A 16,431-nucleotide genomic window follows, 5' to 3' on the forward strand; every position below is an offset into this window, starting at 1 on the left:
GTAAACTTCTGACCCACTGGAATTGTGATACAGTGAATTTTATAAGTGAAATAATCTGTCTGTAAACAATTGTTGGAAAAATTACTTGTACAAAGTAGATGTCCAAACTATAGTTTGTGAACAAGAAATTTGTGGAGTGGTTGAAAAATGAGTTTTAATGACTCCAACATAAGTGTAAACCTCCGACTTCAACTGTATCGATTGGATTGTGTCCAGTCTTTGTTTTAGAAAGATTTTCACAAATATGAAAAGATAGATGGTATCATTACAAAACAATATCCATTTAGATCATATAAGGGACAAAACTTACCTTAAATTGAGGAGATCTTTATATTTCTCAGTTAAGTGCCTGCACCTGCTATCCTTTCAAATTCAAATCAAAATGTTTCAGTTGGGCAGTTAGGTACCTGCAAAACCCCCCACCAACTAAGGAGGTTCCTCGATGGGGTTCTTGGAAGAACCTTTTGTGGGCCATTTTCAGTGCCATGAAGACTAAGGTTCTTCAAAGAACTTTGAGGATCTTAGAAGAACCCTTGTTGAACCCCTAATTTTTAGAGTGTTCCTACAAAGACTGTCATTGTGCATAGTGATAAGTTGTCTGCTACAGTCACGTTCTCATAAGGGATAAAATATTAGTCTTCTTGTCCCCGTACACACTCATGTTGCACAAGGAATGCATAACGCATTTGGCACAACCGTTGTGATACAATAGAGAGTTCTTCTGTACAAAAATAACAATACAAGCAACACAGACAAAACTGTCCATTTTATCAGAAAAATATCTGTTGTATCACAACCATTGTGTCAAATGCGTTGTAAATAAGTTGTTCCAATCTAAGTGTGTAGGGGGCCTTTGAGTGCTTTACATGAAGCAAACTGTTTACTCATGTGTTCAGTATCAGCTTCTATAACCGACGAGGTATATCTCAAGGGCATATCTTATCTAGATTGACTTCCATTAGATTCCAAAAGTATTCTGCATTATTATGGCATTATGAGCAGGCTCACTTGCTCAGCAACTGGAATATAATAGGAGCCAACGTACCGGGCCAGGTCTGTGTGCTGTGAATGCAGAGTGGTCCACTTAGACAGACAGAGAGAAATAGAGAGAGAGAAATAGAGAGAGGGGGAGAGAGATAGCGAGAGAGGGGGGCGGGGGGGGGGGGGCAGAGAGTGGGAGAAACAACAGACATACACACACATTACGAGGCGAACCCCAGCCCAAAACAAAACAAACAGCAGGACTCTGCTGATTCATCTGAGGGCTCAGTAGACTTTGATTTCTGGCAATTTGTCTGTGTGCAGGCCGAGGGTGCTAGACCGCTAAACGCTCCTATCTGGCAGGCCACGTTTGAAGGGTTAATATGAAGAGGGCAGACAACCTTCATCCTTTTGTCGCCTGGAGGAGAAGGAAAAGTTATTGCTGTGACGTTTCTGTTGTTCGGTGAGAAGATACGTGGCATTTGGATATTGGTGGTATTTTGTTGCTTTTAAGCAAGAATACTTTTAAAGTCTGAGGCAAAGCGGGATTCCTCATGGATAGCAATAGTGATATGCAGTACAATGATACAGTAAACCGTCCAACATGTAGAATCTACATATGAAGCCTGGGAGGCTACAGAAAGCAAAACAACACAAATAAAGCAGATTGCATTTTCATTGGTTTATTCATACACAGTATCCTTTATACCCCAGTTAGCAAAGGGACATGGGGGAACTTAGCAAACAAAAGCAAGGAGAGTGAAATGAAAATAAAGCATACAAAACATCCCTGTGTTGTGGTCCCATGATCGCCACGGTGATTCAAATAATGACTGCAAGTGATTGTAATTCATCCTAAAAATACATACTGCATGGAGGTTTTGTGTCCCAAACACCGCCCACTCACTAGACATAGATTCTCAATGTGAGACGTCATTCACAGGGTTAACTATGGTTGGCCTCTCTTTCCCACTAGTATCTGATAAGTTCTATAGAGAGTGCTATATTCTCCATCTAGAAACCTCCACATCTTTGAAGTAAAACATAATATCTAGATGGACTGACAAGATCCTGACTCAGCTTCAATGAAATACTTCTCAGTTTGTCTCATCAGCAATGTTGTGTAAACATGGTTCCCCTTATTTCTAATAGGTCCATTTGGTCCAGATGGGACACTTTAATACTAAAATGTAATCAAAGTTACATGTTAACATAATTTCAGTAGTCATCCCCATTGAACAGCTACATTTCAAGGACATGCTACAAATACCTTTATCTAACAGAAACTGTCTAAATGCAAGAAATTTGGCAGTTGGCTGAAACGCCAAAACAACTGTGTCTTCGTGGTCAGGGTGTACCATACAATAGACCAAAGTTTCTTTATTCTTTGGCAGTTCAGTTGTGTATGATTGAACTTCCTGTGCTTGCTCTGTGTTGATCTCTCATTATGTAGGTTCTCAGTTTGACACAAGTGAGAACTTCTACATAACCACAACCAAAACAGAAGAGACAGAAAATTCTAATCATTGTGTCCATGGCTTAGATGTGAGTTCTGACTGAACTTATAACTTGGTTGAGTCAGGAGACTGAATACTAAGAGAAACCAATAAACAAATGGAGAAGAGGAGAACAGAAAGAGGAGAGAAGTGTAGTGGGAGGGGCTAGCGGGACAGGCGTGTGTCTCACTGTGATGCTTGGTGACACATGAACTTCATACTGTACACCTGGGGATCTGTGTTAACATGCATCATGCCTTCTCTCATGCTTAGATCAGGCCTTACCCTCACATGCACACAGCGAAAGACAGAAAACACACTTCTGCCTCTGATAGAAGAGAAACCAAGGCTAGGAGTAGGAGTAGTAGTGTATTCAACCAGGGACCACGCGCCACAGTCACACATACTGTAGATACTGCATATCGTCTGTGAAACATTAAAGGTAGAGTCAGCGATATGACCAAGATGCACAAAGTAAACGGCATAGTGGGTCAATCTCCGCAACACGCTGAGAGTGCGAGGCAGTTCTGGTCCTGTGGCTACAACGTTGTAAGAGTGTGAAGGGAAGCCATGTACAGATACTGTGGGTGACTTTGTGAGAGGGAAGTCTTGAGTCTTGCTCATCGCAATATCTGCGATGCTTTTCGTGCAAGGTCATTTCGCTGACTCTACCTATAAAATAGTCAAAAACAAACTGTGGATAAATAGAGGAAATACATATTACAAGGTTTTGCTGATAACAAAGCTACCAAAGATTCAGCCAAACGTCATGTGTTTTTGGGATAGTCATCTAACAGAGATGTTTAACCCGTCTAAGGTAGTAAAAGCACATTCAGTTTGTGGTATAAAATCTGCGAGGCATTTCTCTTTTTGAAAAAGCTCTTTCAATATTTACAAAATGGTTGACAAATAGGGTAAACAATGTTCTCTCTGGACAGAAAAGTATAGAGGGAAACATACGGAATATGTTTAATAAGTAACAAAAAAAAAAAATTCTCTGAATCTCATTCAACTTTTCAGTGGGGTAGGACTTTCATACAGACAACAATTATATAATCAACAAATATCATAATACTTGGATTTACAATGATAAATATCAGACATGTGCTGCATCCCCTAGAAAGTCATCTAGCGCTTATTCATAATCAGGAAATAAGCATGCAACCGACAACTGCATTGTGCATATGGAAAGAGCATTTTCAGTAGTAAAATCAAGACATCGTCAGTTCAAGATTTTTCCCCATAAATAGAAGTCCGGAATATCAAGTTACATGTTGTCGCAAACCTCATGCGGAACAGAAACATATCCTCAATTCAGTCTTGCTCATAAATTCTCCTAAATAACTCTGAGAATATTGGTACCAGTGCTTTCACCAAAAATAAAATTGGACACCATCTAAAATGTTCATCATTGTTTCATCAGTCAACTGTTCATACCAACCAAAAAGCTGTTCTTTAACAACATACTAGGTTAGACACAGCTATACTTGGTGGGTTACGTTTTAGTAACGTTGTGTAAACGTTTGATAACGGTTTGTAAACGTTTGGTAACGGTTTGGAGTATATAAATAAAACTGCCAGAGAAACACGGTGTTGAGCTTAGTTTAGCGTGCTGACACCATCAGAAAGGTTAACGGCTTCGCCACAAGGAAAGACATCATAGTTGACTATAGGAATATCGTAAGAAACGGACGCTGTAGATAGTATATGTTTATATAGATATGTACTGGAATAAAATGATTGGTTTCACCTCTATTTTGGCACTCGTGTAACAGTAGACAATAGACCTCTCTTCTCTGTAGGTATATAAATATAATCTAGAATGTGGTGTAGCAGACTGTTTAGAAATGGCAGTACAGTACAGTAGGTACAGTAGAGAGAGGAAAGGTAGGGACAGGAGGGTATGTTCCATCATGCTTCATAGGGAGGGAGTGCTCTCTTTCTATCCATAGCAACACACTGAGGAATCATAAGATACTGTATGTAGTCCCACAGACAACTTCCAGACAGGAAGGTACTGTAGGGTTTGGCTCTAGGTTCTAGAGCAAGTAAGAGGTTCTGGAACTGTGGAAAACATGGAACCCATTCCTGAATGTTAGGCCAGTAGGTTGCAGAGCTAAAGGGTTCCCCATGGTAACAGTATGCAATTCATGTCAACGCTCACTGTACTGTAGCAGGCCTACTTCTCAAATCAATGTATCCATGATTAATACGCTCAAAAACCAGATAAACTTAGACATACTCCCCTGTACACCAACCCCCTCCATCACATCAGACAAATTCCAAACGAGATCGTTCGTGGACAGCTTGTTTACAGAATGTTGCCTACTGAAGTCCAGAGAACACATGAAGATAATATTAGTCTCTTTGACAAAGGGACAATAGGGGATTGGTGGTCAATCTGGAGGGTTGCTGTCCCAGTCCCAGTCCACATGGCTCTCTTCCCCCTTCTCTCCTCTCTCTCTCTCTCTCTTGCTCTCTCACCACGCTCTCTCTCTCTTCTTCCTCTCCCTGTCTATCCCCTCATACCACACTGTGAAGGAGGGAAGGGTGGATGAACTGTGGGTTGATGTAGGAGAAACCAGCGAAGTCGCTCTGGTCAATGTTGGCGATGACTAGCTGGTCTGGAGGGGTCAACATGGGCTGGGTGCGTGTGAAGAACTTGTCAAAGTTTTCTGCTCCTTTGCCACCCTGTGTGTGTGTGTGAGAGAGAGGGGGAGGTAGAGGGAGAGACAGAGACATGGCTGATATTAGGCGGTAAAGGGAAGTACATTAAGTTGCCCACAGCAAGAGGATGTCTAGCTATCACTTTTTGTGGGTGAATGATCTCATTACTACAGTATACTGTACCTCACGATACCTCTAGAATGATCTCATTATGTCAGTATACTGTACCTCACGATACCTCGAGAATGATCTCATTACTACAGTATACTATACCTCATGATACCTCCAGAATGATCTCATTACTACAGTATACTATACCTCATGATACCTCCAGAATGATCTCATTACTACAGTATACTATACCTCATGATACCTCCAGAATGATCTCATTACTACAGTATACTATACCTCATGATACCTCCAGAATGATCTCATTACTACAGTATACTATACCTCATGATACCTCCAGAATGATCTCATTACTACAGTATACTGTACCTCATGATACCTCCAGAATGATCTCATTATGACAGTATACTGTACCTCACGATACCTCCAGAATGATCTCATTACTACAGTATACTATACCTCATGATACCTCCAGAATGATCTCATTACTACAGTATACTATACCTCATGATACCTCCAGAATGATCTCATTACTACAGTATACTGTACCTCATGATACCTCCAGAATGATCTCATTACTACAGTATACTGTACCTCATGACACCTCCAGAATGATCTCATTACTACAGTATACTGTACCTCACGATACCTCTAGAATGATCTCATTATGACAGTATACTGTACCTCAACGATACCTCGAGAATGATCTCATTACTACAGTATACTATACCTCATGATACCTCCAGAATGATCTCATTACTACAGTATACTGTACCTCATGATACCTCCAGAATGATCTCATTATGACAGTATACTGTACCTCACGATACCTCCAGAATGATCTCATTACTACAGTATACTGTACCTCATGATACCTCCAGAATGATCTCATTACTACAGTATACTGTACCTCACGATACCTCCAGAATGATCTCATTACTACAGTATACTGTACCTCACGATACCTCCAGAATGATCTCATTATGACAGTATACTGTACCTCATGATACCTCCAGAATGATCTCATTACTACAGTATACTGTACCTCATGATACCTCCAGAATGATCTCATTATGACAGTATACTATACCTCACGATACCTCTAGAATGATCTCATTATGACAGTATACTGTACCTCAACGATACCTCGAGAATGATCTCATTACTACAGTATACTATACCTCATGATACCTCCAGAATGATCTCATTACTACAGTATACTGTACCTCATGATACCTCCAGAAAGATCTCATTATGACAGTATACTGTACCTCACGATACCTCCAGAATGATCTCATTACTACAGTATACTGTACCTCACGATACCTCCAGAATGATCTCATTACTACAGTATACTGTACCTCACGATACCTCCAGAATGATCTCATTACTACAGTATACTGTACCTCACGATACCTCCAGAATGATCTCATTATGACAGTATACTGTACCTCATGATACCTCCAGAATGATCTCATTACTACAGTATACTGTACCTCATGATACCTCCAGAATGATCTCATTATGACAGTATACTATACCTCAAAAATACCTCCAGAATGATCTCATTATGACAGTATACTGTACCTCACGATACCTCCAGAATGATCTCATTATGACAGTATACTATACCTCATGATACCTCCAGAATGATCTCATTACTACAGTATACTATACCTCATGATACCTCCAGAATGATCTCATTACTACAGTATACTGTACCTCATGATACCTCCAGAATGATCTCATTACTACACTATACTGTACCTCATGATACCTCCAGAATGATCTCATTACTACAGTATACTATACCTCACGATACCTCCAGAATGATCTCATTATGACAGTATACTGTACCTCATGATACCTCCAGAATGATCTCATTACTACAGTATACTATACCTCACGATACCTCCAGAATGATCTCATTATGACAATATACTGTACCTCATGATACCTCCAGAATGATCTCATTATGACAGTAAACTATACCTCACGATACCTCCAGAATGATCTCATTATGACAGTATACTGTACCTCATGATACCTCCAGAATGATCTCATTACTACAGTATAGTGTACCTCACGATACCTCCAGAATGATCTCATTACTACAGTATACTATACCTCACGATACCTCCAGAATGATCTCATTATGACAATATACTGTACCTCATGATACCTCCAGAATGATCTCATTCCTACAGTATACTGTACCTCACGATACCTCCAGAATGATCTCATTATGACAGTATACTGTACCTCACGATACCTCCAGAATGATCTCATTATGACAGTAAATTGTACCTCATGATACCTCCAGAATGATCTCATTATGACAGTATACTGTACCTCACGATACCTCCAGAATGATCTCATTATGACAGTATACTGTACCTCATGATACCTCCAGAATGATCTCATTCCTACAGTATACTGTACCTCACGATACCTCCAGAATGATCTCATTATGACAGTATACTGTACCTCACGATACCTCCAGAATGATCTCATTATGACAGTATATTGTACCTCATGATACCTCCAGAATGATCTCATTATGACAGTATACTGTACCTCACGATACCTCCAGAATGATCTCATTATGACAGTATACTGTACCTCATGATACCTCCAGAATGACCTCATTACTACAGTATACTGTACCTCACGATACCACCAGAATAAATGGAGACCAGAATTAGCTCTGTTTGTATGTGAACCCACACTGATACATCCGCCATGTAGCCATGCGGTGGATATGGTGTGAGGGCTAGGAGGCTTTTAGAGGGCTATTTTTAAACCTATGTATTCTTAAACCTCTGTAGTAGGGTTCGGTCACAAAGCCCCCACGCCCGGCAAGTGTGTTTGTAGGAAAAGAAGGGGCAGCGATGGAGAGAGGTGGGATGGAGGGAGAGAGGGGTGGGTGGGGGCGTTTGGTCACAAAGCCCCCACGCCTGGTTGTGAGAGTGTGTTTAGCAATAGGAAGGGTGGCAAAGGAGGATGGTGGGATGGAGGGAGGGATGGAGGAGGGTAGATGGTGGCTGCAGCTGTGCTCTAGCAGTCTTTTAACCTCCCACAGTGACACATGGCTGCAGGCTCTCAGACCCACACGTAGGAGATGAATCAGAGAGACACACACAGGCACGAACACACGGACGAACACACACACACGAACACACACACACACACACACACACACACACACACACACACACACACACACACACACACACACACACTAAGTGATGCCTACATTTCTACAGTGGCCAATTTAGTTATGGAAACAGACTCTCTAAAACTCTTTTAAAATAGTTTTACAACTCTTTAGAAATATGATACAAACCCCACTTATGAGAAATAGTGCACCTGAAGTGTGGGATTTAAACGAAAAATGTAATACATTTCAACTCTACATCTGACATGGTACAGGTGTCTTCTTCTTTTTAAGTCCATAACCATGTGTGTGAGGTGTATACTTTTCTTTCAAAGTAGATTTATTTAAGACTACCAAGAAACATTCCGTGTGACCCTGATTTAGCCAACTGCATTAAAAGATTAAAGTGCCAATAAGTGTTTGCTACATCCACTTTTTGACTTTTCATTTCATGATATTTCCCCATTGATTCTTGAAGAATATAACTTATAAAACCCTCAAGAGCTTAGTTAAATGTTTTTACTCCATCAGAACCCAAAATATAAGCTTGTTTTACTCCTTTGTTTATAAACAAAATCATTGTAAACAAACACTGTATCACCTCAAAACATGGTTAAAACTGTAATTTTGATATGATGGATGGTCAGTCTTTCTATCCATAGCTTTGTCTATGAATTTGAGAGTGGATACATTTCTCCAGCCCATCACTTACTGTAGCTATCAGTGGAGGGGTGATGCTTTGTTATTGTTTGAACTGAAGATTTCCCCTTTAAAGAGACTTGTTATGATAGCAGTCTGTGCATGTGGATACAAGGGTCTGTTTCATCTGATCATAGACTTCCAATAACTTCTGGAATGACCCTACTAGCTGGGTAACTCATGCACGCACGCACGCACGCACGCACACACACACCGTTTTAGGCTTGAATGGCGGTTGGATCTCTCTGTTGGCGAGGCGGTCCCAGTCGATACGTCTGAAGAAGGCCTGCTCCCGGATGTCCCTCTCGCCCTCCAGACCACAGCCCAGACGCTTTGACGGGTGCTTGGTCATGAACTGGAGGGTGGGGGAAGTAAAGTGATGGGGGGAGGGAGAGAGAGGGAGGGAGTGAGAGAGAGAGAGAGAGAAAGAGAGAGATCGAGAGAGAAAGAGAGAGAGAAGCCCATAACTGAGCATTAACCCATTATATAAGCTACAATTGTATAGCCTTGACAACAGCAGTTCTTTATTACTGGTGGTCTATAGTGTAGCTTCCCTTCAACTCTTAAAGCCACTATATTTCCCTTTCCAATAGCCTTCCTTAATAACCTTATTTTTTATCCATATTTTCATTATTCAGAATCCAGCCTAAAAATAGAAAGGGGAGGAAATTGCAAATGATGGTTATCGATAATATGTACTTAGCGCCTATTTTATTCAACTCCAAATTGTCTCATTTAATAATGATTTCATAGATCATATAGATGTAAAGGTGGAGGAGAGTAGGGTCGAGGAGACACGCCTCTGTTGTCACGACGACAATAGCATCAGATGATGAATTACTGTATATGTTCAGGAGCATGGACAGCGGGTGACATCATCCCTAAGTAACTGAACCGAAAACATTATTAAAAGACTTGATCTTCCCACCAGAACATCTAAATTGAATCTCTTCTGTGTGTAAATTGCTGCAAAATTCAAATTGCAATGGTACACTCCCGTTCAAAAGATTGGGGACACTTAGAAATGTCCTTGTTTTTGAAAGAAAAGCACATTTTTGTCCATTAAAATAACATCAAATTGATCAGAAATACAGTGTAGACATTGTTAATGTTGTAAATGGCTAATGTAGTTGGAAACAGCTGATTTATTTATGGAATATCTACATAGGCGTACAGAGGCCCATTATCAGCAACCATCTGTGTTCCAATGGCACGTTGTGTTAGCTAATCCAAGTTTATAATTTTAAAAGGCTAATTGATCATTAGAAAACCCTGATTGTACTGATTAAAGAAGCAATAAAACTGGCCTTCTTTAGACTAGTTGTGTATCTGGAGCATCAGCATTTGTGGGTTCGATTACAGGCTCAAAATGCCCAGAAACAAAGCACTTTCTTCTGAAACTCGTCAGTCTATTCTTGTTCTGAGAAATGAAAGTTATTCCATGCGAGAAATTGCCAAGAAACTGAAGATCTCGTACAACGCTGTGCACTACTCCCTTCACAGAACAGTGCAAACTGGCTTTAACCAGAATAGAAAGAGGAGTGGGAAGTCCCGGTGCACAACTGAGCAAGAGGACAAGTACATTAGAGTGTCTAGTTTGAGAAACAGACACCTCACAAGTACTCAAAGAGTTGCAAAGAAAAAGCAATATCTCAGACTGGCCAATAAAAAAAAAAGATTAAGATGGGCAAAAGAACACAGACACTGGACAGAGAAACTCTGCCTAGAAGGCCAGCATCCCGGAGTTGCCTCTTCACTGTTGATGTTGAGACTGGTGTTTTGCGGGAACTATTTAATGAAGCTGCCAGTTGAAGACTTGTGAGGCGTCTGTTTCTCAAACTAGACACTCTAATGTACTTGTCCTCTTGCTCAGTTGTGTACCGGGGCCTCCCACTCCTCTTTATATTCTGGTTAGGGCCAGTTTGCGCTGTTTTGTGAAAATTGAACAACAGTTTTCAGCTGTGCTAACAGAATTGCAAAAGGGGTTTCTAATGATCAATTAGCCTTTTAAAATGATAAACTTGGATTAGCTAACACAACGTGCCATTGGAACACAGGAGTGACGGTTGCTGATAATGGGCCTCTGTACGCCTATGTAAATAATCCATAAAAAAATCAGGCGTTTCCAACTACAATAATCATTTACAACATTAACAATGTCTACACTGTATTTCTTATCAATTTGATGTTATTTTAATGGACAAAAATGTGCTTTTCTTTCAAAAACAAGGACATTTCTAAGTGACCCCAAACTTTTGAACGATAGTGTATATAAGCATGGCCATCCACAGAAAGAAGAGGAAAACTGTGTGACTTTGATACCAAGGAGACCAGGGATGGGCAACTGGTGGCCCGCTTTTGTAGGAACTTAGTCAGGATCTCAACTTACTGTTGAGAGTTACAATTGTAGAATAAAAAAGGTGCAATTTTGAAATTTGCTTGTGCATCAGCAGTTTTTTTCTTGTCATGTCAGTCCCTGACAGTCACTCAATTAGCCCATGTCAGCAAAAAAAAGGAGATTGGTAAGTTAGTCTAGCCAGCTATCTAAACGTGTAGTAATCATGGTCAAATTACCGACCGGGGGCCCTTATTCATTTTTATAACTGAAAACATTTCTCATCACCCTATGGCAAAACGTGTAGAATTACAGGAAATTAGCTGTAAAGCCGCACATTTTTTCTCACCACCCACTGCCAATTTTTGTTGAATTGCATGAAATTAGTTATAAAATTGCTAAAACTTCTCTCCGCCCCATGGGAAAATGTGTAGAAATGCAGCAAACTTTTCTCTACGGTCCATGGCAAAACTTTGTTGGGAGGGGGCAACAGAATTTTACGTAGGGTCCCAAAAGGCTGGGGCCGGCTCTGACTGCATGAGTGGTTATGGATGTGGTTATGCAGATCCGTGATCATGATGAGTTCAGATTTGTTGTGGCCCCCACCCGTATCCAAGTTGCCCATTCCTGAAGTAGACCCCTAGAGAGAATCAGATGCTCACTAGATTAGAACAGAACTCTGTTTTAAATAGTTCAGAAACAAATCTTTGCTTCAACTCAATGGAATATAATCATATGATAAGCATCCTTGTGACTGTTAGGGAATATTGAGAGTTGTGTCCATGTTGTCCATTTCAAGTTGAAATAAAAGCCTTCTGGACAACACCCAGCCCTACGTATTGTATATCATTCTGTTTTTCAGTTGGAGCATGCCATCCAGTTCCAAATCACATTGGCACCGTTGTGTGGTGTCAAAAATATATATATGCTGCCTCACAAGCATTGTGTAAAATGCTTTGTACATGAGTTGAACAACCTATGTATAGGGTGATCGATGCCCATTTAAAATGACGACCCCATATCTCCCAGTGAGTTACTGTAGGAGAGATACAACCCCATATCTCCCAGTGAGTTACTGTAGGAGAGATACAACCCCATATCTCCCAGTGTGTTACTGTAGGAGAGATACAACCCCATATCTCCCAGTGAGTTACTGTAGGAGAGATACAAAACATATCTCCCAGTGAGTTACTGAAGGAGAGATACAACCCCATATCTCCCAGTGAGTTACTGTAGGAGAGATACAACCCCATATCTCCCAGTGTGTTACTGTAGGAGAGATACAACCCATATCTCCCAGTGAGTTACTGTAGGAGAGATACAACCCATATCTCCCAGTGAGTTACTGTAGGAGAGATACAACCCCATATCTCCCAGTGAGTTACTGTAGGAGAGATACAAAACATATCTCCCAGTGAGTTACTGTAGGAGAGATACAACCCCATATCTCCCAGTGAGTTACTGAAGGAGAGATACAACCCCATATCTCCCAGTGTGTTACTGTAGGAGAGATACAACCCATATCTCCCAGTGAGTTACTGTAGGAGAGATACAACCCATATCTCCCAGTGAGTTACTGTAGGAGAGATATAACCCCATATCTCCCAGTGAGTTACTGTAGGAGAGATACAACCCCATATCTCCCAGTGAGTTACTGTAGGAGAGATACAAGCCCATGTCTCCCAGTGTGTTACTGTAGGAGAGATACAACCCCATATATCCCAGTGTGTTACTGTAGGAGAGATACAACCCCATATCTCCCAGTGAGTTACTGAAGGAGAGATACAACCCCATATCTCCCAGTGTGTTACTGTAGGATACAACCCCATATCTCCCAGTGAGTTACTGTAGGAGAGATACAACCCCATATCTCCCAGTGTGTTACTGTAGGAGAGATACAACCCCATATCTCCCAGTGTGTTACTGTAGGAGAGATACAACCCCATATCTCCCAGTGTGTTACTGTAGGAGAGATATAACCCTATATCTCCCAGCTACTTACTCCCTTGCAGATGACGACAGCCTCCTTAGACATGGACTTGGGGTAGGACACGTTGTGCTCCATGATGGACTGGAACAACTCATCTTCATCCTCTCCATCGAACGGCGGCTTCAGGGAAACAACACATACAAGTTATTCATTGACACAGTTGACAACCAAAATGTACACACGAGTGAGGGCCCACATTTTACAGCAATTTGCTTATTGAAGGTCCACATTTGTAGCAACATGGTTATAGTGGATAAGATATGAAAATAAGTTTACTGTACATGGAGTGCTTATGGTATACTTACAGTATATCTTTAAAAAGGACAAATAGCCAAAGAAATGTGACCAATCATGTCTCCTGTCAATCCCCTTGTCTTTGTGATCTTAAACAGCGTGATACCACAGCTTTGTGTGCACGATACAAAGAGGGACCGGACTAGCCCCCACTCTGAGGTGGAATAAAACAGAGGACAGGTGGGAACTGAGCCCTAAAAACCCAGAAGCCACCCAGAACCAACCTGTGGATCTAATTTCTCCCTGTGTGTGTGAGAGTTCCTTTAATGTTCCTCTGTGTAGTCTTTCATCTGTCATAGAAGTCATTGGTGTACAGTGGGTTCATATTGGCAATAGATGCCAGCCATAGTTCTCTACTGATCTGTTCAGATTGTCCCATCAGAATGCAATGACATGCTTTGCCCTGTTATTGAGTGCTACTGTGACAACAATGCCTTTAGCACACTCTGCTAACCCGGATGTCCTAGCCGTGTCTGAATCCTGGCTCAGGAAGACCACCAAAACCCCTGAAATTTCCATCCGTAACTATAACATTGATGCAATCTACTGCAGAGATAGCCTGCAGAGTTCTGTCTTACTATCCAGGTCTGTACCCAAACAATTTGAGCTTCTACTTTTAAAAATCCACCTTTCCAGAAACAAGTCTCTTACCGTTGCCCCTTGCTATAGACCACCCTCTACCCCAAGCTGTGCCATGGACACCATATGTGAATTGATTGCCCCCCATCTATCTTCAGAGCTCGTGCTGCTAGGTGACCTAAACTGTGACATACTTAACACCCCGGCCATCCAACAATCTAAGCTCGATGCCCTCAATCTCACACAAATTATCAAAGAACCCACCAGATACAACCTCAAATCCGTAAACACGGGCACTCTCAAAGATATCATCCTAACCAACTTGCCCTCCAAATACACCTCTGCTGTTTTCAACCAAGATCTCAGCGATCACTTCCTCATTGCCTGCATCCGTAATGGGTCTGCGGTCAAACGACCACCCCTCATCACTGTCAATCACTCCCTAAAACACTTCAGCGAGCAGGCCTTTCTAATCGACCTGGCCCGGATATCCTGGAAGGAGATTGACCTCATCCCGTCAGTAGAGGATGCCTGGTTATTCTTTAAAAGTGCCTTCCTCACCATCTTAAATAAGCATGACCCATTCAATTTTTTTTAAACCAGGAACAGATATAGCTCTTGGTTCTCTCCAGACCTGACTGCCCTTGACCAGCACAAAAACATCCTGTGGCGTTCTGCATTAGCATCAAACAGCCCCCGTGATATGCAACTTTTCAGGGAAGTTAGGAACAAATATACACAGGCAATTAGGAAAGCTAAGCTAGCTTTTTCAAGCAGAAATTTGCATCCTGTAGCACAAACTTAAAAACATTTTGGGACACTGTAAAGTCCATAGAGAATAAAAGCACCTCCTCCCAGCTGCCCACTGCACTGAGGCTAGGAAACACTGTCACCACCGATAAATCCACCATAATTGAGAATTTCAATAAGCATTTTTCTACGGCTGGCCATGTTTTCCACCTGGCTACCCCCACCCCGATCAACAGCCCTCCCCCCCACAGAAACTCGCCCAAGCCTCCCCCACTTCTCCTTCACCCAAATCCAGATAGCTTATGTTCTGAAAGAGCTGCAAAATCTGGACCCCTACAAATCAGCCGGGCTAGACAATCTGGACCCTCTCTTTCTAAAACTATCTGCTGAAATTGTTGCAACCCCTATTACTAGCCTGTACAACCTCTCTTTCGTATCGTCTGAGATTCCCATAGATTGGAAGACTGTCACGATCATCCCCCTCTTCAAAGGGGGAGACACTCTAGACCCAAACTGCTACAGACCTATATCTATTCTACCCTGCCTTTCTAAGGTCTTCGAAAGCCAAGTTAACAAACAGATCACCGACCATTTCGAATCCCACCATACCTTCTCCACTATGCAATTTGGTTTCAGAGCTGGTCATGGGTGCCCCTCAGCTATGCTCAAAGTCCTAAACGATATCATAACCGCCATCGATAAGAGACATTACTGTGCAGCCGTATTCATCGACCTGGCTAAGGCTTTCGACTCTGTCAATCACAACATTCTTATTGGCAGACTCAACAGCCTTGGTTTCTCAAATGATTGCCTCGCCTGGTTCACCAACTACTTCTCTGATAGAGTTCAGTGTGTCAAATCGGAGGGCCTGTTGTCCGGACCTCTGGCAGTCTCTATGGGGGTGCCACAGGGTTCAATTCTCGGGCCGACTCTTTTCTCTGTATACATCAATGACGTCGCTCTTGCTGCTGGTGATTCTTTGATCCACCTCTACGCAGACAACACCATTCTGTATACCTCTGGCCCTTCTTTGGACACTGTGTTAACTAACCTCCAGACGAGCTTCAATGTCATACAACTCTCCTTCCATGGCCTCCAACTGCTCTTAAATGCAAGTAAAACTAAATGTATGCTCTTCAACTGATCACTGCCCGCACCTGCCCACCCGTCCAGCATCACTACTTTGGATGGTTCTGACTTAGAATATGTGGACAACTACAAATTCCTAGGTGTCTGGTTAGACTGTAAACTCTCCTTCCAGACTCACATTAAACATCTCCAATCCAAAATTAAATCTATAATTGGCTTCCTATTTCGCAACAAAGCATCCTTCACTCATGCTACCAAACATACC

General features: G+C 41.7%; 1 protein-coding gene across 1 annotated transcript in view; it reads right to left on the minus strand.

Annotated features, from left to right (window-relative positions):
- Nucleotides 1-1,645: 1,645 nt before the first annotated feature.
- The window catches only part of prkcab (protein kinase C, alpha, b), a gene marked incomplete in the record, with an annotated part of 241,806 nt that continues 227,020 nt past the window's right edge, over nucleotides 1,646-16,431 (minus strand). The window contains 3 exon segments of the mRNA XM_029728672.1: nucleotides 1,646-5,168; nucleotides 9,344-9,484; nucleotides 13,467-13,574. Of these exon segments, the coding sequence (XP_029584532.1) occupies nucleotides 5,001-5,168; nucleotides 9,344-9,484; nucleotides 13,467-13,574 (417 nt within the window).

This window comes from Salmo trutta, chromosome 32 (assembly GCF_901001165.1).
Source record: "Salmo trutta chromosome 32, fSalTru1.1, whole genome shotgun sequence".
In the NCBI taxonomy this organism is placed as follows: domain Eukaryota; kingdom Metazoa; phylum Chordata; class Actinopteri; order Salmoniformes; family Salmonidae; genus Salmo; species Salmo trutta.